Source organism: Colletes latitarsis, chromosome 6 (genome assembly GCF_051014445.1).
Source record: "Colletes latitarsis isolate SP2378_abdomen chromosome 6, iyColLati1, whole genome shotgun sequence".
In the NCBI taxonomy this organism is placed as follows: Eukaryota; Metazoa; Arthropoda; class Insecta; order Hymenoptera; family Colletidae; genus Colletes; species Colletes latitarsis.
The window spans coordinates 12,984,391-13,010,095 of NC_135139.1; the positions used below are offsets into that span (position 1 = coordinate 12,984,391).

Here is a 25,705-nt window from a genome sequence, read left to right on the forward strand (position 1 = left end):
GTATTCATTACTATACCATAAATTAAATTGAATTAAAAACAGTTTCAGTCTTTCAGTTTGCGTTGTGTTCGAGTTTCAGGTTTTTAATTTTCGCACACGGTGGGTCAAAGGTCGCTCGTCGTCGATTTAAATCACAATTCGATTCCAAGCCAGCGATCGTTCCGAGTGTATTTCCGATGTCATTCTTTCAATTACGATTTTTCACGGAACACTTATTTACGAGGCGCGGAACTCCATTTGGTAGAACGCTGATTCGGTGATCGTTAAGAGCCCGTGAAAGTTGCTCGTTCTGGCAAACGCGAGTTTCGGTGGAAGTTAACGTCAACACTCGCTGAAGTGGCTGTCGTTAATAGGTTGGCGCGCTTATTCGACGACTGCTCGCAGAATCATGCGCGGACAAAAGATCTTTCGCGTTCTTCAGGTTTCGCCGCGTGTCCCATTTTTAATTTAGTCTACCACGAATTGCTGGCCACTGCTGACTACGCCGTCTACCAATAGACCGGCGTCATATCCAGTATTATCCAACGAAGCTCGCCGGAGCCGGCTCAGTCGTGTGATAAACGCGGAGCGCCTAGGTAGGAAGGTGCGTCTGCACATCCATCGGCGATAGCGAATCGTACCGGCAAACAATGTGCTCGTGGACCCCGTGAAACGGAACACTGTTCAATAGACGTGGTAGGAAGTGTTACGAAACCCGTGGTATCAACCAACTACGGTGTTTCTGTCGGAATTGTGCTCACCGTAACGTCGTTACTCGGAAAATCAGGCTCGAAGTTTCGAAAGAGACTTGGTACCTACGAGTTTCTCGGTGAGTCGCATTTTTATTTCCTATTCCGTGCGTTTCAAACGTAGCTTCGAGAATTTTTATCTGGATGATTGGATTGGAGAAGTTTTTTTTTTAAATAACACTAGGGTTTAGGGAACGCGTCAACTTGACGAATTTCAATTTCAATATTAACACTAGATTCACAGACATTCGTTGCACATATTTTTATTTAAACCAAGCTTATTGCCGATTTAATAAATTGCTAAAGAACAGTATTTATAAGGTCTAACTTTCAGTATGAAATCTGAAATCTGTCGAGTCGACACGTTCCCTAAACTGTAAAGTGTTACTTAAAAAGAAAAAACGATTCCATACTAAAAATTAGAGAACTCATAAGTATTGTTCGTTAGGAATTTATTAAATCGACAACACGTTTAAATAAAAATATGTGAATGTCTGTAAATCTAGTGTTAATGTCTAAAGGTGTACATGATACGTGTCAGAAAACATAAATCTTTATTTAGTATTTCATGCTGCATGGTATAATTATTATTATTAAAAATAGCGTGGTCTGCTTTTCTGATTAATATTCGATTAAGCCTGCAGGAATTTTCAGGTAAGTTATTTTTCGGAAGACTCAAGGTGTTACCTATCTAGCGTTTTATCTGTTTTAATTGTAGTCTGAGAGTTTCACGTTGACTGAATAGATAGGAAAGTCTGATGTTCTAATTAATATTTAATTAAACGAATTAGATAAGCGCTAGGTACCATAAACTAGTATTTATTTACAAATTTACGTATTCAAAATAATGCATTTCGTATTGGAAAACTTTCTGGATACATTTTATATTCTAAGATAGAGTTTTCAGTTTATTTAATATTAACAAACAATGGCATCTGATTTTCTAATTATTATTTGATTAACGTACGTGTATTTTTAGATAAGATACTCGTTGAAAACATAAAATGGCACCTATTTAGTATTTAATCTGTTTCAATTATAACAATTTCTAAATAGCTTTCTAAAAAGCAGAAGAAATCTAATTTTTATATTAATATTTAGTGAAATGTATAAAATACGCGTTAGTAAAACAAAGACTAATGTTTATTTAGTATTTTGTATACTGCAACATAAAACTTTTGTATTTGTAGACTTTCTGGATAAATTCCAAACTAAAGAAGAAAATATTAGATTTGTTTAAAAATAGTGTCATCTGACTTTCTAATCCATGTTTTATTTAACCTGTTGAAACTTGTACACGCGCTGATGGATGTAAAATGGTATCTATTTAATATTTTGTACGCTCTGATTGTAGCTCAAAAGTTTCAAAGTTTGATATTCGAATTAATATTTAATCGCAAGTATAAGAAATGCGTTAGGAAACACGAATGAATGTTAATTTAAAATTGTGTACTGAATAAATCGAATCCCAAAAAGGAAAGATTTAAATTTATTTTGCGATAGAAAAGAGTCTAATCTGTTTCTTTAATAAGCTGCGTAATAAAAGATTTATTCTGACATTTAATCTCTACTTTCACTTATTTTCATGGTTGGGATACAGAACATTTCCTTAACTGTTTAGCATACTATTAACGAGATTATACATAGGTGTAATATTGCTGAGTTAATTAAACCTGCAGGAATTTGTAGGTAAGATATACTTAAAGGGGCATACAATAGTCCCAATCTGTTCATTATTTCGTGTATTCTAATTGTAACTTGAGAATTTCATAATTCTGGATTATTGCATTTATCGCATCTACGAAACGATGACAAATTAGACGTAGTTAGTGCTAGAAAATAGCAAAGTCTAGCTTTCTACAGTCAATTGGAAAGTGAATTATACATCTAATTAAATGTACACGAATGCCTACGTAAGAGTCGTGCCAGACAACGCGGAATATTTATTTAGTATTTTAAGATTCTTAAACATTGCTTAAGAATTTTTTTACCGATGAGGTCATTGATAAGTCGAGTTTTTAAAAAGAAATATACAATGTAGGCCGTTTAAAGGTGAACACCTAATTACATTCTTTGCTTCTGTATATATCAAAAAAATTATTAAAATTACAAAATGAAAGATATTATGAAAAGCATTTTTTCTATTTTTTTCATTTAAAAAGGAATATTGACAACCTTGCAATCAGAGAGCTCTTGAACTTAATAAGATTAATGACAGTAATAGTAATACAAGATAAATAGTCTTCTCGGATACCATGACAGATGTTCTATTAACATTTGACACGTACATTAACTATCCATGAGGATAGTGAATCGTTTGTATCTTATCTTTGAGAAATGCAAAGTGAATAATATTAAAAATAAATAGAATTTTTTATTTTTAAATACCTTTATCTTTGTTGATGCAACACGATGTTTTTATACTGTTTGACACATGAATCTCTGTATCATGGTTTTCTCAATGCTGTAATTAGACACGAGCAGATCGAAACCACCGTTAGTTTGTCATACTCATTCTATTTATTATCTAACGTATACTGGGAAATGAATCACACAGAGACCTTTCTACGATTCATCGACGAGACGACAAATTTTAATATGCGATTAATCAATTTTAATCTTCATTTATAATTCATTAGCAATTTGGAGGATATTGTGCGGTATTAATTTGGACGAAATTTAAAATAGACTACAGTGAATAAATTGAGCATTTATTTATTCGAATATTCTCTCTTTTAAATAACATTATTCTTACGATTATACGATTATGATAGTCTGTAATGATTCCTACGTTATTTAGGCTAGTTTTTCGAACGGCTCTTTTGTATTAAGCGACCGAAACTACCGCTAATCTTGAACCGTACAGTTCTCCGTTACTTTTAATATATAATTCCTTTCTTCCAGTAACTTTCAAATCCCACGAGAAAAGTACTACGTAAAAAGAGAACTGGAAGCAGGCGACAGATAAATAATTGAATTATTGCCTACTATATCCAACCCTCTATAATTCAAATTATATTTAGCACGAAAAGTAAATCATAATAAAAACGATTTTTCAACCGTATTCTGATCTGATGAATTATAACTAACAGTTATTGCACATAGATTAGTTGTTGATCATATCGTTGCTTTAAAACGAATATTGAATATCAATGATAGAATTAAAACAAACTTTAAAAATATAATAAAGTGAACGTTCTTTATAAATATTCGTTTGTAGCAATCTAAAAAATTAACAGATCGCATTCAGATTTGTTTAAAAAGATGAAAACGATAAAAAAACAATTTGAATTGAAAATTTCGATTTTAGAATGTGGATTTTAATTTATTGACGCACAGAGCCCTTTTATTATTATAGATTAAGAGACGAATGTTTGATTACTTTTCGACTGACCAAGTTGAGACAAATTTTATTTTACTCAGGTATCAAAGGAACAGAGATTACTATAAAAGGATGAGTCTTCGGTGGATTCACGAAAATCTAGAAGCGCCGACGTGCGACGAAGAATGCAGCGACATCGATGACAGTTGCAGCGACGACAGCTACGATTCTGATCTATCGATCGTCGAAGAGAAAGGAACGACGAACGAAAAGGAGATCAATGGAGATCGTAGAGGAAAAAGAGAAACCAGGAGGCATCCGACCACCACAGTGAAATTCAATGAGAATGGGTATTTGCCAGTAATTAGAAACTATCGATAACACGGAATCTTTGTAAACTTATTTAAGTATTAATCGAGTTAGAGTCAGCTCGAGAAGTTTCGCTATTGTTCGATCAATCTATCATAGGTACTCCAAACTTCGTCAATAATTATAGTAACTTGGACGTTGTTTATAATGCTCTATAATAGTTTAACTACGATTAATCGAAGCACTTTCTGAGTGGGACATTCATAAATTTAGAAGTACTAATTACCACGTAACTAAGGTTATACAAAAAGAGAATATTTATGGCTGGGTGACTTTTTAATAACTCACGTATTAAAATAAAATGAAATTCGAGCACGAAATTTCATTTGTAGTTTTGTGTTCGAGTTAGTCAAACGAAGATTTTAATTAATTTTTCTTTACTGGAAATGATAGAGAAAATATTTAGTTAACTGCTATATGCAGAATTTAATTTCCCCTAACATTTTTTAAAACATTTCTTTAGATCTTTACAAATAACGAATAAATAGGTTGTTCTATGTAAACATGACGATGTTGAAAGGATATCATTTTTGTTGGGAGTGGTTTTGTGATAAAATAATAAATACTCAAATGTGAAATTCTATTAGGGTAAAAGAATCTTCTGCTAATTAAACAAAAAATGTATTTTTCAAAGGATTGAAAGTAAGAAAGCACTTTCTATAATGAGCATGATTCTACATAAAATCTCCGTTCTTGCATAAGGAAATTTACATAATATTTTAAAGGTTTCCTTTCAACGTATCTTTTTCAAGTACTATAAACAGAAATGTTCTCAAAAGGAATTATAAAAAATTACTAGTAGTTTTACTCTGAGAAACAAAAATATAGACAAGAATTATAAAGAAGTTAAAGAATATTAACGTTGATTATGAATACTAAGAATTGATTAGATACGAAAACAAGAGAAGAGAATAGTTTGCGTGGAATCATCAATGTTCTTCAATACATTCATACAACGATGCAAATATCAAATTGATTTGAATTAAAAAAAAAATATATATTCGTTGCATTAATATTCACAATGATATACGAGACTCTGATATTGATGAACTTATGTTGCATATTCTACATTAAGTTTTCCACGAACGCGTATGCAGCAAAGTTCGCAATATTTCTGCGACGCGTACTACAACGAGCATTCATTAATCATGCGAATCGATTAATTCTCCGTCCCGCCGGCTGCAAAATTAACAGTTTTAAATCCCCTACTATTCCCCTTTGACCTTAAATGTTCACGACAAATCTAGCGGCAAAATTAATTCACTCCTTCGAGGAAAAAAGGGTCGTTGAATGATTATTGTAGTAAACAAGGAACTAGTTCATCGATCGCTTCACTCGATTTATTTTCTACTTTATGCCGTCGTAAAAGTCTGTTCAACTTTATCAATCTTTTGTAGTTTATAAACTGATAAGCAGGAATTAATTAAACGGTCGATTAAGTCATCAAGCGTTTCCATTCTTAACTCGGCAACTTTAAAATACTTCCTCGTACAGTAAATATACATGAACCAATAAAAAGAACCTAGCTACGAAAATAAATAAAATGAACAAGGTAAAAGTTTTTATACAGATTTCCATTTTCAAGGTAATTGATTTCGAAACGATTGAAGCACAATTATTCTTTGCGTCGACTGTGATAACTGTTTTCGATTAATTGCTCGAATAAAATAGTTTCACTTACGAACGGAAGTCGTTAAAAATATATTCCATTTACTTTTGAAGGACGAGTCGTCTGTTCTCACCGCGTATTCACCGTGGAAAGAAAAATAGAAACAAAAGGGTTGAAAGAATTTCAGTCGACGATCGAAAATTATCGTGTAATTTCTGCACCGTTCTATGACATAATTCGCACAATTGTAGCCTCTTAACGAAACGAGCCGTACCTTGATCGCAACATTGACGACGAACGCGAAGTTACCCTTCGATACACGGTACGATATGCTCTGATTGATCACTTGACTCGATTAACTTTCTGCTCTATATATGTTTTGTTGCAGGGTCACTAGGTACAATAGGTATCGCCCTGCGTACTATCATTACCCAGTATTCGAGAACCGTGGCAACTGACGAGTCTGCAATTCCGCGCGAATTGCATTAAAGCGCACGCACGACGTGCCACGCAAAATTAGGTTCGACGTTTATGACCGTGCTCGAGTTTCAACAAATAGATCGTGCACGTTCTACGTGTAATTACCGGGGGCGTCTTTGCGCAATGTCAGCACGTAATTCTACCGATAGTGAATTCTAAACGGCGGAAATTTTTCAATCTTTTTTACACCTACCACTTCCAGCAAAAGTAGAAATTTCTGTATCTAACAGTAAACGTGAACTGTATTTATTTAATTATCGAACACGATTTAATCATGTTCCACAACGGTTTTAAATTTACGTAAATTTCCATGTCACATTTTTAACGATCTAAATATATTATACGAGTGCATTTTTCTATACTTCGATACGAAGATAATAGAGAATTTTTAATTTTTTTTATTTTTCGTATTTGTCTAAATAATTACTCATACTTATGTTTACCCGTAAGGGTAATCTTTATAACAAATCTGTTTCAGAAACCAATGTGATAATTTGTACATTATTAGTGACACTTTCAACATTCAATTTAAATCTTATGTAACTTCGATAATTAAGCAGTCGTATATTACTGTCTCTTTACATTGTACGTTGTTAATAATGATATTCAAATCGATAGATACTGTTAGTTCGTTCATTCTTCGTTTATTATGAATAAAATTTGCATCGAATAAAATTTTTCCATATGAAGTTTCGTTTTTGAAAAAATTAAATTTGAAAATATATTGAGTATGTGTACAATAGAGTTCGATTTAGACGTCAGTATAAGTATAAACAGTGAGTAATGGGCAGACACGCTTGCCAAATCATAATCAACGAAGTTCGACCTGGACATCGGTAGAAGTAGAAACAATGAGTAACGCACAGACGCGCCAGCTAAAAGTCATTCAATAGCACACGCCTATCCGGTACATTTTTAAACTCGATTTTTCTCGAAAACGAACCTTTATATGGCAAAATTTTTATCACCAAAAAAACAGCCACAATATCTCTTGAAACACACTTCCTAAATTAATGAATTTATAAATGAAAATGGAAAGACTAGAGAATAATATAACATAAGAAGAAAAATCTATATTTTTTATAAAGAAATAAGACCCAGTAATAAAATATTGCTAGAATCGATTATTTAAGGTGACAGTAATTGTTTAGTAATGTCTTCCTAAATTAAATAAATTTACAAATTAAAATAGGGTTACCGTGAATCACAGTATTTCTTTTCTTCTAAAAAATAAGAAGAAAAATCTTTCATGAAGAAATAAAACCAATAATAAAATATTGCCAAGAATCGATTATTTAAGACAACAGTAATTGGATCTTTTCTGATAGAAATTTTTATTTATATGTAAACTTTGATATAACTGTACCGAAATACTTTTTAATTTATTCTTGTCGATTTAGCTAATGGCAGTGTATTATTTCGTTTTACAAAAGACATACTGTTTTTCTACTTTTTCGTAAATGTCTGAGAAGTGAAATTAATGTGTTCGGGGCTCGTTATTGGAGCCATTAGCTTGATTATTATCAGTTGACGCTTCGCTTCTTGGATGAAGTCTATCGACATTGTCTTTCTTCCCCTCGAACGTCTGTTTAAAATTAACGGGGTTGGAAAACGTCTACGGTGCAACGAGGCACGCTTTATTCACGAAGCCTGCTGACCTGAAAAGTCGATCGACCTATTTTTCCAAACGTAATGATATGTTATAAATAGCACACCTCCGTGTGTCCGTTCGCATTAGTTTTATCAGTATAATGTACCCCCCGTCTTTGCCATATTTCTTTCACTGGCCTCGAACAATGCTCCGTCGTTAAAAATAAAAGAAGGAACTTCTAATATCCAGCATCACGCGCGTGTAAATTTAGAAAAATTTATGGTTCGTTGTTAACTAAATTTATTTAATTATTGAACACGATTTGATCATTTGAAACCTTAATTAATTTCACGATATTATTCCGAAGCGAGTTGCTTGAAATAAATTTCTTTAAAATTAGTGTGGAATCCACATAGAATGTATTTGTATGCTTTAAAATTTCAAATTTTCGGATTTTATTTAAGGAATTAAAATAGATGTATTGTAAATCTGATTTCAGTAATTATTTCGAAGAAGCATTATAAAGTGTTTCAACTTGAATGCATCCTCCATTATGAAGAGATCGTTTATTAAAAGTTTCGTGTTTGAATATATCCCACGTTTCAATTTTGTAAAGATCTTCAGGTATACGAGATAGAAATATGGAAAATTGTTACAATTCGGTAAAGTTTCTTTTGAAAAGCGATCTGCAATTGTTGTATTCCACAGTAAAGAATTCCATCAGGGAAAATGAAAAGGAATTGAAAGTTGCTTGAATTATTTCTAATAGCGCGAAGGATGAGAAAACTGGAAAGTTTCGAACGAGATATGTAATCAAAAATATACGAGCTTACGAAAGAATGGGGAAAGTCGATTTCATATAAACTTCCAATGAAATAGTTTTTTATCCCTATCAGAGATCGTTGGATAAACGAATTTTTCACGAGAAAACGAAACAAAGCATTCAAAATCAATGTTTAGCAAAATTTAACAATCTGTATTCTTTTCAAGTCACAAATACTAAAATCAACGTTCAAATAAACTATTAAGTATGTGTATTATTTGACGTTATTTGAGCGAGATAAGGGAAAGTTTAATCGTTATTACGTATTCATTGGCGATAAGAATGATAGTATTAATTCGCATTTATAGGACTGTTTTGATATCATATCATAAATTTCAATAATTACTGAAACGCAAGGCCTATTAAAGATCGAGAGAAATTCGGGCCACTTATTTTTTAGAGACCCTCGCTGTACGAACAAAATTATTTTTCACTATTGTGTGGAATAAATAATATTTTTGTACAAAGAGCAATTATTGCGTTTCACTCCTGATGTGCTAGTTACACTCATCAGTGATGCTTACCTAGCAGATCTTGCCTTAGATATGAATAATTGCTCTGTAGTTTATTAGTAGATAATTAGCTTGAATAGACTGTTCAAACAATTAATAGCACCACATCTAGGACAGGATCTGCAAGATAAGCCTTACCTGTAAGCCAAACTATCAGATCGGGACGAAACCTAGCACACTAATTCCAGTTTTCAAATGACAAAATAATAACTAGCTCTCGCTTGAAAGTAGAGTAATTAATGACTTTCATTTCGAACTAACAAGGCCATGAATTCTTTATACTACACGAATATAAACAGTAAAGAGATTTTATTTATAGAAGACTCGATATATATTTAACAATCCTAGAATATAACTGAGCATAATGAAATAAAATGGTTGAAGTAAATATTATTCAATTTGATAAAAGCTATCCAGGTAACACGAAATGTATACCAACTTCCATTTAAATAATTTGAAGGTACAATTTGCTAACAATCACCCTAAAAGATTTGGTTGCGCATGGAAAGATTAGTCTTCCTGGACCATTTAATTTAAAAGAAGACGAAGTCATTATATTCATTGGTTTCTGAGAAAATAACTTCCAAGTTCAGAGGTGGAAAAACACGATAGCAAATAAATTAATTATTGTATCACATGATCCCTTTAATGTCATAAGACTTGCAACATATTTAAATAGAATGAATATTCTAAAAATGATCTCAGACCACTCAGTTACGCAAAACGAGCTATATACAATTTGACTCTAATATTGAATTTCATTTTACAGGATTCCACATTTCATCACGACCAAGTCGGTTAAACCACCACCTTGTGTAATATGGGACCCGAGAAAACCAGCAGAAAATCCTATATACAATTGTCTGGTAATCAAACTGTTTTGTCGAACCGGTTACCATCTTGCTATTACAGATTCGGGACGCGTTCGAGGGTTGAGTGGCACTAACGAACAGCATGGTAATTATTCTGAACTTCATAAACGGTCTGAGCGATACAAGCTCGCAATTATTGAAGATTAACGGTGACGTGTGCGGAAAATAGTCTTCGAAGAAACGACTTTTTCATATTTTTAGCCCTGCTTCACATTATACCGGTATCGTTTGGCGTGATTCGAATACAAAGCATCGAAACTAGCCTTTATTTGGCTTTCAACAAAAAGGGTCGCTTGTACGGAGAGGTAAGGAGGATCTAAATTTAAATTTTTGCAAGTTCGGAATTTGAAAATGTGAAAATTTTGATCTAGCGTACATCATCGCTATAATAAAGTAAATTAATAAATTACTAACGATAAGAATACCTTTTTAAAATTATATATATTGTTTAGATGATCGATTTGTATTTGAAGTATACAGGGTGTTCGGCCACTCCTGGGAAAACTTTTAATGGGAGATTCTAGAGGCCAAAATAAGACGAAAATCAAGAATACCAATTTGTTGATAAAGACTTCGTTAAGAAGTTATTAACGTTTAAAGTTCTGCCCGTACTGAATTTTTTTCTAGAAAGGGAGTAGGATTTTGGGGGTGGTCTATTCACCAAAAATCATTGTAATTGACCCCCGCAACCGAAATAATTTTTCTAGAACGATTTGAAATATTTTTTATTTCGTCGAAAAATTTAGGCACCCTACTGGAATTTTTTCTCGAAGATGGTTAGGATTTCGAGGGTATGTCTATTCACAAAAAATGATTGTAATTGACCCGCGCATCCGAAAATAATTTTTTCAGAATGATTTGAAATTTTTTAATAATTTTTTAACGAAGCCTCAGTCAAGGAATTGATATTCTTGATTTTCGTTTTACTTTGGCCTCTAGAATCTCCCATTAAAATTTTTCCTAAAAGTGGGCCGAACACTCTGTATATTAATTCAATTTATATTTCAACTATTAACAGATTAAAAGAGTAATACATATAATATATGTATGTTGTTAATAGGTACTTCAGTCATAATTACTTTATAATATTTCTAGAATTCTTTTTAAATATTTTCAATTTAATATTCTACAGGCATATGTATTATTGTAATATTACAAATGTGGGTGCAATATTTCAATAATATTCCATTGGTATAGATGTAAATAATATAAGATAAATATTACTATAAAATGTCAGACGAAGGAAGTGGTTATTTTAAAGTGTAAATAAGTAATTTGTTGAATCTTACTAATTTTTTACAGCCAAATATAAACAAAGATAACACAGAATGGGAACAATGGAATGTCGGTTCTTACGATGCTTTTCGTTCGCGAAAATATGCCAATCATGGATGGTGGATAGGGATAAAGAAAAATGGACGAGCAAAACCAGGACCAAAGACACGTTGGGGCCAAAAAGCGATACAATTTCTAGCAATACGACAAGACTAATTTCTATGAATATAATTTTTTATTGTATACTGCAAATCAATTAAATTATGACGATTACGTGCATTAAAGAAGAAATTACAATTTCTATTAAGGAAGCGATACGTTTCTTTCGCGTATAAAATAACGAAGAAAATCTATAATTATAGAATAAAATAATTCAACAAAAATTTAATAAACGATACTGCGTAAATGTTCTTTAACGACAACGAAAATTGAAAATTCAAATCGATGAGAATGATTTAAATACGAATATTTATAATACTTTGTATGTGATGAATAAATAACTTCATTACCTTCCAATAGAATATAATGTTTATTATAACACTGTGTTCATTAACAACGGAATAATTTGGGATTGTGCATTCTGCTTGTGCCCTTCAACTGAAACTTTATCGCAAGTTGCAGTTTCAAATTGCAGTACATTTCCTTTTCTTTATATCGTATTACTTGTTGTTCGATTACGCTACACGCAAAGTGTCGATCAAGTTTTATTAATTGTAATTTACACTTTGCTTACAGCATACCGTACGAACATAAATCTATATTTTAATATATGTATATCATAATTATATATAATATACAAGGCAGAGCACGTAATTGGATTACTTCGATTATTCTCGGTGTAAGAGGACCGATTAAAATTTTCTTCACCTTGAATAGGTTCATTTAAAGAGATCTATAAACTGATTATCGTACAATTTTTATGGTTTTTCCCTCTCAAATTTTCAACGACGTATACTTCCCAAAATCGCTGCTCGACAGTATTCATAATTATTTACACCTGACATGCAATCTTTGAACAAAACTATCCACGATATATAAAAACTTGAATTGAATCACTAACACCAAAAACAATTTAGGCAACCCAGTTATGTGGTTCACCTTGTACTTATCAGGGGTGTGCGAAATTCTTTTATATAGGAATTTTTTTCGGGATAAGGATGGGATCCCAAAGATTTCGAAGATAATTGGAACTCTCTAAAACGCTCGACTTATTGTTGAATGACGAGATAATTATAGAATCCAATCCGTATCGAAGCATCGGAAGCTTGAGAGTTTTAATTCTCCGCATACCACTAATTCAAAGTTTCGATTTGAACAGGTTTTTCGACCTCAAAATTTACTCATTCGTTTATTTATACAGGGTGTTCGACCACACCTGGGAAAACTTTTAATGCGAGATTCTAGAGGCCAAAATAAAACGAAAATCAAGAATACTAATTTGTTGATGAAGACTTCGTTAAAAAGTTATTGACTGAATTTTTTTCTCGAAAATGAATAAGATTTCTGGGGTATTGCCATTCATCAAAAATTATTGTAATTGATCCCCGCAACCGAAAATAATTTTTCCAGAACAAATTGAAATTTTTTTTTTTCGCCGAAAAATTTAGACACCTACCCACTGTCGATTTTCCTTAAAAATTTGTTTTTCATTTTTAATGAATTCACTTGACACTCTACAGAAAAGTTGTCTAATACTTTTTTGTAGGTGCTCGTGGGCTCTGCTTCAGAAAAAAGTGTCATTGAAATATATTCACTATTGTAGGAGTTATGGCTGTTTGAATATTGGACCATTTTTATGGGGTTTTTCTTATTTTACGGTGTCAAAGAACAACTTCTTCAAAATTGTTAGAATTTCTACGTATTCTCCTCTAAAATACGCGTTGTTTGCTTTTTTAAACATTAAAATCGTCCAATCCGTTCAAAAGTTATGACATTTTAAAGATTCGCATGAAATTTCGAGGAACCATTTCTGGCCCCATGTTAGATTTTCGCTAAGGAATTTTTTTCTCGAAACTGCGTAGGATTTCAGGGGTATGTTTATTGACCAAAAATGATTGTAATTGACCCCTGCAACCAAAAATAATTTTTTCAGAATAATTTGAAATTTTTTAATAACTTTTTAACGAAGCCTCAGTCAAGAAATTGATATTCTTGACTTTCGTCTTATTTGGCCTCTAGAATCTCCCATTAAAATTTTTCCTAGGGGTGGTCGAACACCCTGTATAACGGAAAGAAATTACTATAAATTATTTAAATTGTAAAAGGCGAAGTGAAGATAATACATCGAGGAAATAACAAGTATAAAATGTTTTATTTTAAATTTGTCGTGAATTCTCCCGAACTATCTTCCGAATATTTTCGGGAACCCCGGATATTTTCGGAATTATTGAATACTTTCGAACCCGTTCCGAACATCGGGATCCCGCACATCCCTGGTATTTTATATGTAATTGTATATATATATAACTATTTCTTATCTCTTTTGTACAGCTACATACATTGCATACAAGTATATCGAAACTCTTAAGCAAAAGCTTCAATGAAAAAACGCCGGTGTTTGATTAAATACGGTAACTACAAACACTCATTACCCCTCGCGTCCTATTTGTAAATATCAAATACGCTGATAGGAATGAACTTCGACGAACGTAATTCGAAATACTAGAAATAAATGTATCTTCGGCGATAATGCTAAAAATAATATCCGGCTACGTGTCTTACGTGTATCGTTTGATTTTTGAGATTAAAAATGCCTTCTCTGAAATTTTTGAAATTCTTTAGTAAAAACTAAGTAGTTAAAATGCAACATGGAATTCTTTGGCAATATGTAAGAACCATAAGCGCGTAGCTTGGCAAGCGAGAAGCGTATGCAGTGACTAAAAAAAACAATATGTTTTCGATGCGAAAATACGAATCGCATACTTTTTAAGTGACGCGATCCGATGCGAACGCGAAAAAAAAGTAAGCAAATTTTCCCCCGTTAAAGTCTTTTCCACAAAAAGTATGTAGAGATTGGTGAACGTATAAATTACCCAAATAAGCGCAGTATATTAAATGACATCTTAAAAATTCTTATATCTACAATATCTTCTTTTTTTTTTTTGTCAAATAAGGCAGTTATAATTATAAATGCATATACATACTTTTTATGGAGGATTTACGATCACATTATTTCAAGATCCCTGTTTCTTCGACTTTTCCTCGATTTTTTTCTAGTTTAAAAACCTGGATTCACTTCTTTTTGGTATTTGGGCTGGTGGACTGAAAAACACTGGATGCAGACATTAAGTTTTCTATATATTGGCTCAGCACTTGATTCTCGCTTCTCAGTTTCAGGTTTTCCTCTTTTACACTATCCACTCTTTGAGACAAGTCTGAAACACAGAAAACGACATTTAAAGATAGTAACAAGAATGTTCTGCCACTATTATTCTTGCATGAAAAGCAATTTAAAAATAAAGATTTGAAAATATATTTACCATCTAAAGTATTTTGAAGTTCAAGTACTTGGGCAATCAATCTTGCTTTCTCTTCCTGCTCATCGGGGCTGATATCTGGATCTAAACCTGTAATAAGATTACTTTGAGTATTTAAAAATATTTGCGTACCGATGCTACATATGATTTTGAAACTAACTGCTAGGGCTGCAGCTTCCATTCGTGAAAGTAGATGGAATAGAATCCATGCTGCGTCCTCTACCCAATGCATCAGATATGTGACAGCTGTTGTCCAAAATTTCTTCTTCAGGAATAATTACTACGCATTAAAAATATTTACAGATTAGAATAACCAAGGAATCATAATAATTTATTTTATACCAATGAATTATACAATTTAAAGGTACAGAAGTTTCAAAATATTCTTATTTTATCGAAATTGCTCGTTAATTATAGAGAGATTTACAAGAAACACAGTACTATCTGTTGGTCAACAAAACATGCAACACAATCATTTTAATAAACAATTGCAAGTTAGATTAATCTAAAGTAACAATTTCAGTGATGAATTCAAGTTCTTATCGATATTTTAATAGCAAATTTCGACTGAAATTTAAGAATATTATAGACGGAAGGATCGAGTACGGGTAGGTTATACTCGAGCAAGTTGAGATAACAAAATTAAAAGAACTGGGTCAGAAACGGGTGTACGAATTTCCTCACCTTGAGGATCATCGTCAGCCAACGGTATACTATTCATGTCATCCTGAAGTTTGGCTGTCACGGACGTAGACATCTTGACGCCGAAGATCCTCGATGAAAGAAATAACACACGACAGGCAAACCTGCGCGCAACGTTCGACGTTTGAGTCCGCTTCACCCGAGTTTATCGATTTTTATACGAAACTCGCACGAAACTGGCGGCACGTTTGCCGGACGAACATCAAATATAAACGATCGTTGGTCGCTAACCGACGGGGATTATACGAATCGTAAACTGATAGAACAAAATTCTTGAAATCGAACACCACATTTAAAATGATTCAACGTCGCCTGACACTGGCCGCCATTTGCCCTCTCGCTTTGAAGAATCGATTCTTAAATCGACACTAAATCGAATCATGAGAATCGATTTTGATTCAAATCATAGGATTCGATCGTCCCAAAGTTCAAAACCTTGTTTCAACTTACACATTAGAAGCTTTACAGCTTTAATAACGAACTTGTAATTAAAATAATAGTAATTAATAATAAATATTATATATATTGCTATAATTCTTTGAGTCACCGTTCTTTACTGCTTTTTTACGAAGTTGGTATTTCGAGTTGCAGATAGATTTATTTATTTTTAAATTGAGGTTTATTCTATAGTACAGACTAGGTACAGAATAGACTTATTGTTCAATGTATTCTCGTGGCACATGGGTTTTAGTGGGTCGATAATCAACAATGACTAACTTATGGTCACTAGTGGTCAACAGTGAGGTGGACATCAAGGTCAGCGATCCAGTGAAGATCCAGAAATGGTCAAGAGTTGGGACCAATCGAAATAGTATTGTTCTCTAGACCAAGCGGATCTTAACTCTTCACGTTGACACTGTCTCCCCACTCTTCGACTTCCCCACTCGAAGACTACCGCTGGACAAATTCTTCAGTACCCCTGGAGCATCCAGGGGAACCGGGTCTCGCGGGTCGAAGCCAGGCCATTCGTGGAGCGCTGATCACTGGGGACCAGGAGTGACCAGGAGTGACCAGGACTGACCAGAACTGACCATTACTGACCAGTGCAGATCCGACTACTGACCACTACTGACCAGTGCCGGACCGTGATGACCACTGGTAAGAACTATTTAAAATTGTTCTCCCCACTTCTATTTTGTAGTTTGATACCAATTGAACGTTATGGAACTGTCCATTGCTTTTGCTAAATTACGAATCGTTTCTTGTGTTACAGCTGGACCTTTGGTGCTTCCTTGGTAATAGTAACTAATGCTCAACAAGTAGTAAGCCCACTTTACTTATTTATATTATTATCACAAAACTGACCAGATTATTTTATTTGTTTGGTGATAATTCAATGTTGTTTGACAGTCCGGTTTCATCTGATTACTATGTTTTCTTCCTCTATTTCTACTACTGTCTTAGTTTTTGAATTGGCATGGTTGTGTCGAATCATATACCATTTTTGTTTCCATATTGTTTTATGAATTTTGATGTTAATAATTAGAATAAGGTTTTTATTTTTGTTCTATCTCGCTAAGATATTTTATTTAATTCTTGGATATATTCACTCTTCGATTTCATCGTTGGATTTTCAATTCTGTTCAATCTTTGTTTTTGTTCGTCTTCGTTTGCATGGTTCTCCGGATAATTTTTGTAATCGTTTGCTATTTTACTTCGTCATTATTCCATGAATTGTTATCTCTCGTTACAAAAGTATAGGTAGAATATTTTGTTTCTATCATGTAAATTTTGTACATTTCCTTAGGTAGGTCTAACATCGAAACTCTTATAGATTCACACTCTTCGGTACGTCAGCACAACAAATTATTCCATCGCTTTGTCTAGTTTGCATGGTGTTTAATAAATTTCCTTTCATATGTCACTAATATGGGTATCAGTTTTAGTTTCAGATTATTCGCAGGGACATCGAAGGAAAACACCACAACCGCCGAGGGACATTTAATTCTAAGTCGATTAGATTTAAGCTTCGTCGCGAATCTTAAAATTAACGTCGAAGATTTCTTTATTGTACATATTTCCGCGTACTACCAAGCAATTATTTAACAAGTAGCTTCCCTCGACTCGTTATCTCGTTTCTTGCTTCGGTCACCACTGTTTCATCGATTGAAACATGTGATCGGCCGTGCATCTGGTCCGAAAGATCTAATCGCCTTCCCTTGGTAAGCTTGATTGAGGGAAAACGGCACTTCGCTGGAAGGTGTGGAGTTTCCGTATTCTGCGGAAACGCATACCTTCCAGCGGAAGTCGACACCGTTTCAGGTACTCTCTCTTTGTCAGACAACCTAAGTCGGGTCCTTCGGGCTCCCGGCGGGTTGCGTTGGAGAAATGGAGACCTCGATTCGGAGTTGCAGTTCTCTGTTTTCTTGTTGAGATCGAGTTAGCAAGGGCAGTAGGTTTGATCCTCGGATCCGCTGCACGGTTCAGCGTCGCGTCGCGTCGCGTATCCCACGATTTAGCTTCATCCCTCTTTTTAACCACATAATTGCTTGGTACAACTAACATCCAAGGAACTTGTTTCCTTCTATCGTCCGAATTTTAGATTCAACTTGACTAGTCTTGAGCTTCGACGTTAATTTTAAGTCTCTAGTGTATCTGCGTATGCCAAGTAATTATTTAACAAGTAGCTTCTCTCGACTCGTTATCTCGTTTCTTGCTTCGGTTACCACTGTTTCGTCGAACGAAATATGTGATCGACCGCTCAGTTTGTCTGAAAGATCTAGTCGCTTGCCAATGATAGATCGATTTCTAGAAATAGAAATCAATCTACCAAGGGTAGTGTCGATTCGATCCGAAGATCTGCTGCACGGTTTAGCATCGCGTCGCGTCGCGTCTCCAACAATTTAGCTTCATCCCTTTTTATTCAAAATAATTATTTGGCATAACTAATCTAGTTTCTAAGGATGTAAAAGGGAGATCGATGGAACTTGGATTCCATCTATCTCCCTTCGGGTCTCCACTCGCAGCAACCTCCACGTGGTGAGACCTGGTAATCGGTGTCACCCACGATAGAAAAGTTATTCTTCGTGGGTGACACCGAGCTAATGGCTGCGAATTTAGAATTGTTTCTTGATATAATAAACGAATTTAGATTTATAGTTAGGCAGGTGTTTGGTTAGACATTATGTTAGGCAGGTTATTTTTATTTGAAGACAAATTCTTTTGAAAACTCTTTCAACTCTCTTCGTTGGTTGTGCGTCTTTCATTGGTTGCACTTTCGTTTGTTTCTTCTTCGACCAACGATCGTTGGTCACAGAAGATCTTTATGAATGGAGGGTGGTTGGGAATCGGTTAGTGCGGGTCTCCATTCGCAGCAACCTTCACGTGGTGAGACCTGGGTAATATTATTTAGCGTTAAATTAATAATCGTAATACTCCTAGCTGGGTAATGCAATTATTAATTAAAAACTAAATAATATTAGCAAATTGGTTGCGATCCACCTTGCATAGGTCATCATAAATATAGAGCTTCTTCGCTAGATTATTTTTGATTCTCATTGATTCATCAAAGATTCTAGAGTATTGTCAAAGACGAGGTATACGAGTAAATCTTCCACACAATGTATTTTTTCGGTTCATTTTTATGGAGTCTGAAAACCCCAATACCATTTTCGTATCATTCATAACGTTACCAACAGATTCAGAAATGAATTTTAATCCCTTCCATAGTCAACTCACGTGTATTTACGCAAATACTACAGCTGTTTGCCTATTAATACTAATTCAGTGAATAGTTTCTCAACTGACCGCCATCCATGAGAAGAGGATGCTAAAATCACCTCCGAATTTTCAGGTCGCTATGGCAGTCAGATTGGGCCACGAAAGTCCATAAGGTGAAAGGTCTACTCGTATACCTCGTCTGTGTTGTAAGCACATTAAGCACATTAAAATAAGCGAAATTACTTCGGGTAGCTTCGGAGAATTGAGAAAGAAAGCATGTGTCAGTTTGCCTATGTCCCTGTCAGTTTTTTGACCTTGCTGGTCTCTACTAGCCTCTGAATGCCACTGCTGACCACTGCTGACCGTTGTTGACAACTTCTGACATGATACAATATAATTTAATATATGTATATGTATTAAAACTTTGTATAATGTAAATCTATGGCAATAAATGATATAATTTCAAAGAATTCAATGCGTTCTCATCATTTTTACCTTTCTTTTTCTCTCCCCATTATTCCATTAGCTATAAAATACATGCCACTTCTTCGCAAAGCCGCCAGCATTTTGGAAATGTTCCGGGCACTTTCGAAATCCGGATGACAAAGCGCCCAAGTTTATCGTGGAATAGTTCGTTCCTTTCAACGATAGATGGCGCGTATTTCTCGACCTCAAACCCTCTGGTGCTAAAACGCCCAAGTTTGTCGTGGAATAGTTCGTTACCTTCAACGATAGATGGCGCGTATTTCTCAACCTCAAACCCTCTGGTGCTAAAACGCCCAAGTTTGTTGTGGAATAGTTTGTATCGTCCACGCTAGATGGATTTCTCGATAAGCTTGGGCTTTTTAGCACCAGAGGGTTTCAGGTCGAGAAATATGCGCCATCTAGCATTAAAGGTAACGAACTATTCCACGACAAACTTGGGCGTTTTAGCACCAGAGGGTTTGAGATCGAAAAGTAAGCGCCATCTATCGTTGAAAATAACGAACTATTCCACGGTAAACTTGGGCGTTTTGCCATCCGGATTTCCAAAGTGCCCGGAACATTTCCAAAATGCTGGCGTCCTTGCGAAGAGGTGGCGTGTATTTTATAGCTAATGGAATAATGGGGAGAGAAAAAGAAAGGCAAAAATGATAATACTGATTTCGAGTCGCAAATACGTTTTTGCCGAGTTATTTTTTAAATAAATGATGTATTACAATTTAAAATAAAAAATACAGGATTTGTAATCTACGTATCAATGAGATACATCCTCAGGTATTTTAATAATCTTGAAATTTTTAAATAATCTTAATCAATTGATTACTTCAATGAAATTAATCGATTAATGTCCAATGATGGATCGTACAGCTTTCATTTCGTTAAAAAATAATAAAATATCTGTAATTTAATTTTCTGTCTCACTTCCTCTTGTGTTCATTTCTAAATCTGTTGGTAACGTTGCGAGTGGCACGGAAATAGTAATGGGTTCTAGAGCCCCAGAGAAACGGGCCGAAAAAATACATTAGGTGATAGGTCTACTCGTATACCTCGTCGGTGGTGTAAGATCTATTCATTTACCTCGTCTGTGCTCTTACCATTTTCGTGTCACATGCAACATTACCAATCCAGAAGAGAATAAGACCGTAGCGCTAAACGAACAGTAGCTATTATAATTGAATTACAATCGGAATCGACGTATAAAATTTAAATTATAAAATTGATAAAAAATGTATATTATTTGAAATTACATCACCATGAGCATCCGTGTATTCGTGAGCAATTCATTTTCGAGCGCGTAAATTTCTCAGACTGAGGTTCTAATTACGAGCAGTTGTGGTAATAATATTACATGTATTTAAGTCAATTAAAAACGGACTGATTTACGTCGCGTTTGGGCTCATTTCAATCGATTAAATCCTATGAATGAATCGATATTGTTTATAGAAAGATAACATTAAAATGACGAAAGGTATTATAATTATAATCATTTTCTTCCTTTTTTAAACAACGTTCGAGCCCACCTCGATAAAAAAATACACTAAGAATCCTTCGAAGAAAAATTCACAAGACAAAGCGTTGAAGTATTAATCGTTCCAATAACTCGAAACCCTTCGTGTCCTTTTCTTCGATCGAGCGCGACTTTGAAGCTCGCTGTCTAAATCCTACGAGGTCGGAGGAGCTTAAAAAGAAGAAGTACCCTCCCTTTGACACTGGATTTCACGCAACGGCAAGTTATGCGAAGATGCTCCTTGTTTAAACGCAAATTAGGTTTGCTCGACGCGTAAGTAAGAACCCCCGCGGGGCACAAAGGTCCTCGTCCTTGAAATTAATTCGCAAAAGAGACAAAGGAGCATTCCGCTCGTCACCGTGTACCGTTCAAGCTTTACGGTTGACGAGCTTCCGGCACGCGGCGAAGCAAATGTGGTTTAGTCAACCGGAAATGGGAATAATTTGATAAACAGTTGCCCGGCGCGTATAAGAATTTATATCAAAAAAGTCTCCAGCTTTAATTCCCAATAACTTTCTATAGATTTTTGTCGTCGCGGCGAAGGTAAGCGAAATATAAGATATAGCGTTTTGTTTAGCGATTCGCGCGGTAATAATTTCTTCTCCTTTCTAATTCGCCACGATTGCACAGTTTATTTTATCATATTGGGTACGTGTCGCGCTTGATCGATTTTAGTTAATCGTTCGACGTTACATGGCAGAATTCCATCGTGCTGGACGCCGACGCACCTATTGATTTTACAGGAGAGGGAGAATGAGAGAGAGGAATAAGGGAAGGGCAAGGGGATGAAGGTGGACCGACAGTCTCCTCTGACCGATGCAACTTCATTTCCCAGAAGAATTTACTTACAGTAATAACTTTTTACATCGAAAATCGCTCGCCGATGATCTTACACGTCGATCTGAATGGATTGCGTCCATATACATGGTGTTTATTTACCGGTGGTAAATATGTTACGGGGGTGATTCTACAGGTTAAAATAAGACCGACGAGATTCATTCGAAAATGATGAAATTTTTTATTTATACTTCCCTAACTACGAGGAAGATATTGCAATCAAGACAAATTTCTTTCAGGAAAAACATAAAAGATTCTCCGATCATGTTTCGAGTATAAAATGAAGACAATATTCGTTATATACAGGGTGTTCGACCACCCCTGGGAAAAATTTTACTGGGAAATTCTAAAAGCCAAAATAAGACGAAAATCAAGAATAGCAATTTGTTGATGGAGGCTTCGTTAAAAAGTTATTAACGTTTAAAGTTCCGCCCGTACTGAATTTTTTTCTCGAAAGTGGGTAGGATTTCGGAGGTGTGTGTATTGATCAAAAATGATTGTAATTGACCCTTACAGCTGAAAATAATTTTTCCAGGACGATTTGAAATTTTTTTTTTTCGTCAAAAAATTTAAGCACCCCCTGTCGATTTTTCTTAAAAATTCCTTTTTCATTTTTAGTAGTTTTGTTTGACGCCTCACAGAAAAGTTGTCTAATACTTTTTTGTAGGTACCCACAAGCTCTACTTCAGAAAAAAGTTTCATTGAAATATATTCACAATTGTAGGAGTTGTGGCTGTTTGAAAATTGGGCCACTTTTATTGGGTTTTTCTCAGTTTATGGGGTCAAGGATCAACTTTTTGAATATTTTTGCGATTTGTATATATTCTCCATCAAAATACGCGTAGTTTGCTTTTTTAAACATTAAAATCGTCCAATCCGTTCAGAAGTTATGACGTTTTAAAAATTCGCATGAAAATTCTGGCAGACATTTCTGGCCAGAAATTTTCGGTGAGGAATTTTTTTCTCGAAAATGCGTAGGATTTTGGGAGTATGTGTAATAACCAAAAATGATTGCGATCGACTCTTGCAACCGAAAATAATTTTTTTAAAACGATTTGAAAAATTTTTTTTTCGCTGAAAAATTTCAGTACCTATCCGATTTTTTTTCTCGGAAGTGGATAGGATTTCAGGGATATGTCTATTCACCAAAAATGCTTATAATTGACCCCTGCAACCAAAAATAATTTTTACAGAATGATTTGAAATTTTTGAATTTAATTGTTAATAACTTTTTAACGGAGCTTCCATCAACAAATTGGTATTCTTGATTTTCGTCTTATTTTGGCTTCTAGAATCCCCTATTAAAATTTTTCCCACAGGTTGCCGAACACCCTGTATATATAATAATACATATTTGTCATTTGTAAATATTTTAAATAAATATTAAAAAAATGAAATTTTGCATATAAAATTTAAATAAATTTTTTCGGTATCTTCTGTAATAAAAACACAGAAAGAATTATAAATCTTTAGCGCAGCTTTGTACATTGCAACGTGACAGAATTAATCTTAGAAGGTAATTGTATAGTACATTTATTTATGAAACCATCCTAATCAAACAGCTTATAATAGGGTCCATTTTGTCGAGTTTTAGAATTATTCAAGTTCGATATCCGAAAAAATGTCAAAGTTATTTAGTATACACATAGATTTCAATATAGACTGTGTTTGATGAGAATGATTCTGTAAATCAAGATAAGTCAGTTACATTCTATGAATAATTGTTAAAAGTACTATCACGTTGCAGTATACAGAGCTATGCAGAGACTTGCAATTAGTCACGTGCACCGCATCTTACGAATTTTCAAAGTTATTTTCCCCGATAACAGAAGATTATACGAACAAATTTTATTCTATATTTTCGGCTTGCTTTTACGTGATAAATTATTCACTTTTAAATTTAACAAGTATCTACTCTAGACTACAGAAAATATCAGTCCTGAAAGATGTTGCAAGTCGTACTAGTTCATATATTTTAGTCAGCCTTTGGAAGCCTTGTGACCAAAGAAAAATTACTCGACACTGTCCACATTTCACTTCCTCGTCGTCCTACATTCCTTTTGAAACGGAACTAATCTTTACTAAGTGTAAAAAAATACTAATTATAAGTATTTTTTGCATTTAAAGTGAATGCAGTTCGAATTAAAATTGAACAATTTTTTTCCATCTCTTATGAACTATATAGAATCGCCTTAATGAAGCTATTTCAAACGAGGCAAATACATACTTGGGAATTTATATGAATAGCATTATAATTATCTTCATTTTTTTCATGTTCATCGTTCCTCTCCATTTGCGTTATACCTTTTAGTAATTTTTTCGATAATCTCATCGTCCCTTGCACGATTAGTCTCATCATTTTCCAGCCATTTCCTCATTTTGTTCTCATTAGAATTTCTGCGGCTCGTTACGTAGTACAATATTGTAATAAGTTTCTTCATATTCGTTTACGCTTCAGAAACCATAAGCACGTGAATCGACAAATATAGTAGACTCTCTATTGTCCAAATTAATTCGAACACACGATTCTTCGAACAAGACAATTTATCATTTTATATTTCGAATAAAAGGAGAAAAACTATATATGAATATAATATTTAATATAAAGAAATAACCCTCTTAAATATTCTTGGCTCTATGTTTTGTTATATTTATTGTATTAATAGCATGAAATTAAATTTTCTTTCGTGGCTTCTGAATTCTAATTTGTACACGAATGATAAGTAAACGGAAGTTAGTTTACGAATGAATCTAACATTTTTATTCGTCATTCGCGAATAAAATTTGTCCACGACACTTTCTCCATTAATTTTGAAACTATTCTAAAATTTCTTGTTCAAAATACATCTAGTCCGATTTATTTACGTCGATAAATTAGAAAAGATAGCTTTGTATTCTGCCCTCGTGGCGAGCAAAAGGGACGAAGTTAAAGCAGGGAAAAACAAGAGGATCGAAGGGATGAATCGTCTGTTGTTTGTGGATATCTGGAATGAAGTGGTTGTCCTGGTCGAAGGCGAATACTCGGGTAATCCTCCGATATACGTGAGGAGAAAATCAGATTTCTTAAACGTCAGCCAGCCCAACAAATTCTGGAGTTCAAGCTGGCCGGGTGAAAAATTCGCGGGGATTTTTTCTTCGAGCCTTCCTCTGCGAATCGTAATGGACTTCTATCGTGAAATATGAACCAAGGGAGCGAAGTACCATTTCTCGTAAAGGGAAATAAATTTACATTCCTAGCAATGCTCGCAGTATCGCTCAGTTTTGTATGTTCGAAGTTGGAATATTGTGAAAACACTCTTGCGAATAGGAAGCCTTTTTATGCTTCCTTGTTCTGTTTATCAAAACGTTTTCAACCCTTCCCTTTTTCAATATAAATGACGTCTATACCAATTGTCGAGTCAGTTAACTATACAAACATTACCAGTGATTTAATATGCTTTAAATATTAAAATAAACTAT

At 34.1% G+C, this 25,705-nt stretch overlaps 2 protein-coding genes across 2 annotated transcripts; one reads left to right on the forward strand and one right to left on the reverse strand.

The window, feature by feature from the left end:
• The first annotated feature begins 456 nt into the window (after positions 1–456).
• On the forward strand, positions 457–12,098 carry LOC143343087 (fibroblast growth factor 1). The gene is made up of 5 exons (XM_076767633.1): positions 457–808; positions 4,152–4,400; positions 10,204–10,391; positions 10,508–10,611; positions 11,609–12,098. The coding sequence occupies exons 2-5, from the start codon at positions 4,183–4,185 to the stop codon at positions 11,795–11,797; spliced, it is 699 nt and encodes a 232-aa protein (XP_076623748.1). The 5' UTR covers positions 457–808; positions 4,152–4,182; the 3' UTR covers positions 11,798–12,098.
• LOC143343089 (uncharacterized) lies at positions 12,092–16,087 on the reverse strand. Its single transcript, XM_076767637.1, has 4 exons — positions 15,742–16,087; positions 15,218–15,337; positions 15,061–15,147; positions 12,092–14,955 (listed from the first exon to the last, which is right to left on the reverse strand). Exons 1-4 carry the CDS (start codon positions 15,812–15,814, stop codon positions 14,813–14,815), a joined length of 423 nt encoding a protein of 140 aa, XP_076623752.1. The 5' UTR covers positions 15,815–16,087; the 3' UTR covers positions 12,092–14,812.
• Positions 16,088–25,705: the final 9,618 nt, after the last annotated feature.

What these genes read in the sequence shown, in the direction of transcription:
- LOC143343087 (XM_076767633.1), top strand. Translation starts at nt 4,183, where the DNA reads ATGAGTCTTCGGTGGATTCACGAAAATCTAGAAGCGCCGACGTGCGAC. An exon ending in TGGCACTAACGAACAGCATG is followed by an intron (nt 10,392 to 10,507) that starts GTAATTATTCTG and finishes TCATATTTTTAG; the next exon opens with CCCTGCTTCACATTATACCG. An exon ending in AGGGTCGCTTGTACGGAGAG is followed by an intron (nt 10,612 to 11,608) that starts GTAAGGAGGATC and finishes AATTTTTTACAG; the next exon opens with CCAAATATAAACAAAGATAA.
- LOC143343089 (XM_076767637.1), bottom strand. Translation starts at nt 15,814, where the DNA reads ATGTCTACGTCCGTGACAGCCAAACTTCAGGATGACATGAATAGTATA. An exon ending in GGCTGACGATGATCCTCAAG is followed by an intron (nt 15,338 to 15,741) that starts GTGAGGAAATTC and finishes TTTAATGCGTAG; the next exon opens with TAATTATTCCTGAAGAAGAA. An exon ending in ACTTCAAAATACTTTAGATG is followed by an intron (nt 14,956 to 15,060) that starts GTAAATATATTT and finishes TCTGTGTTTCAG; the next exon opens with ACTTGTCTCAAAGAGTGGAT.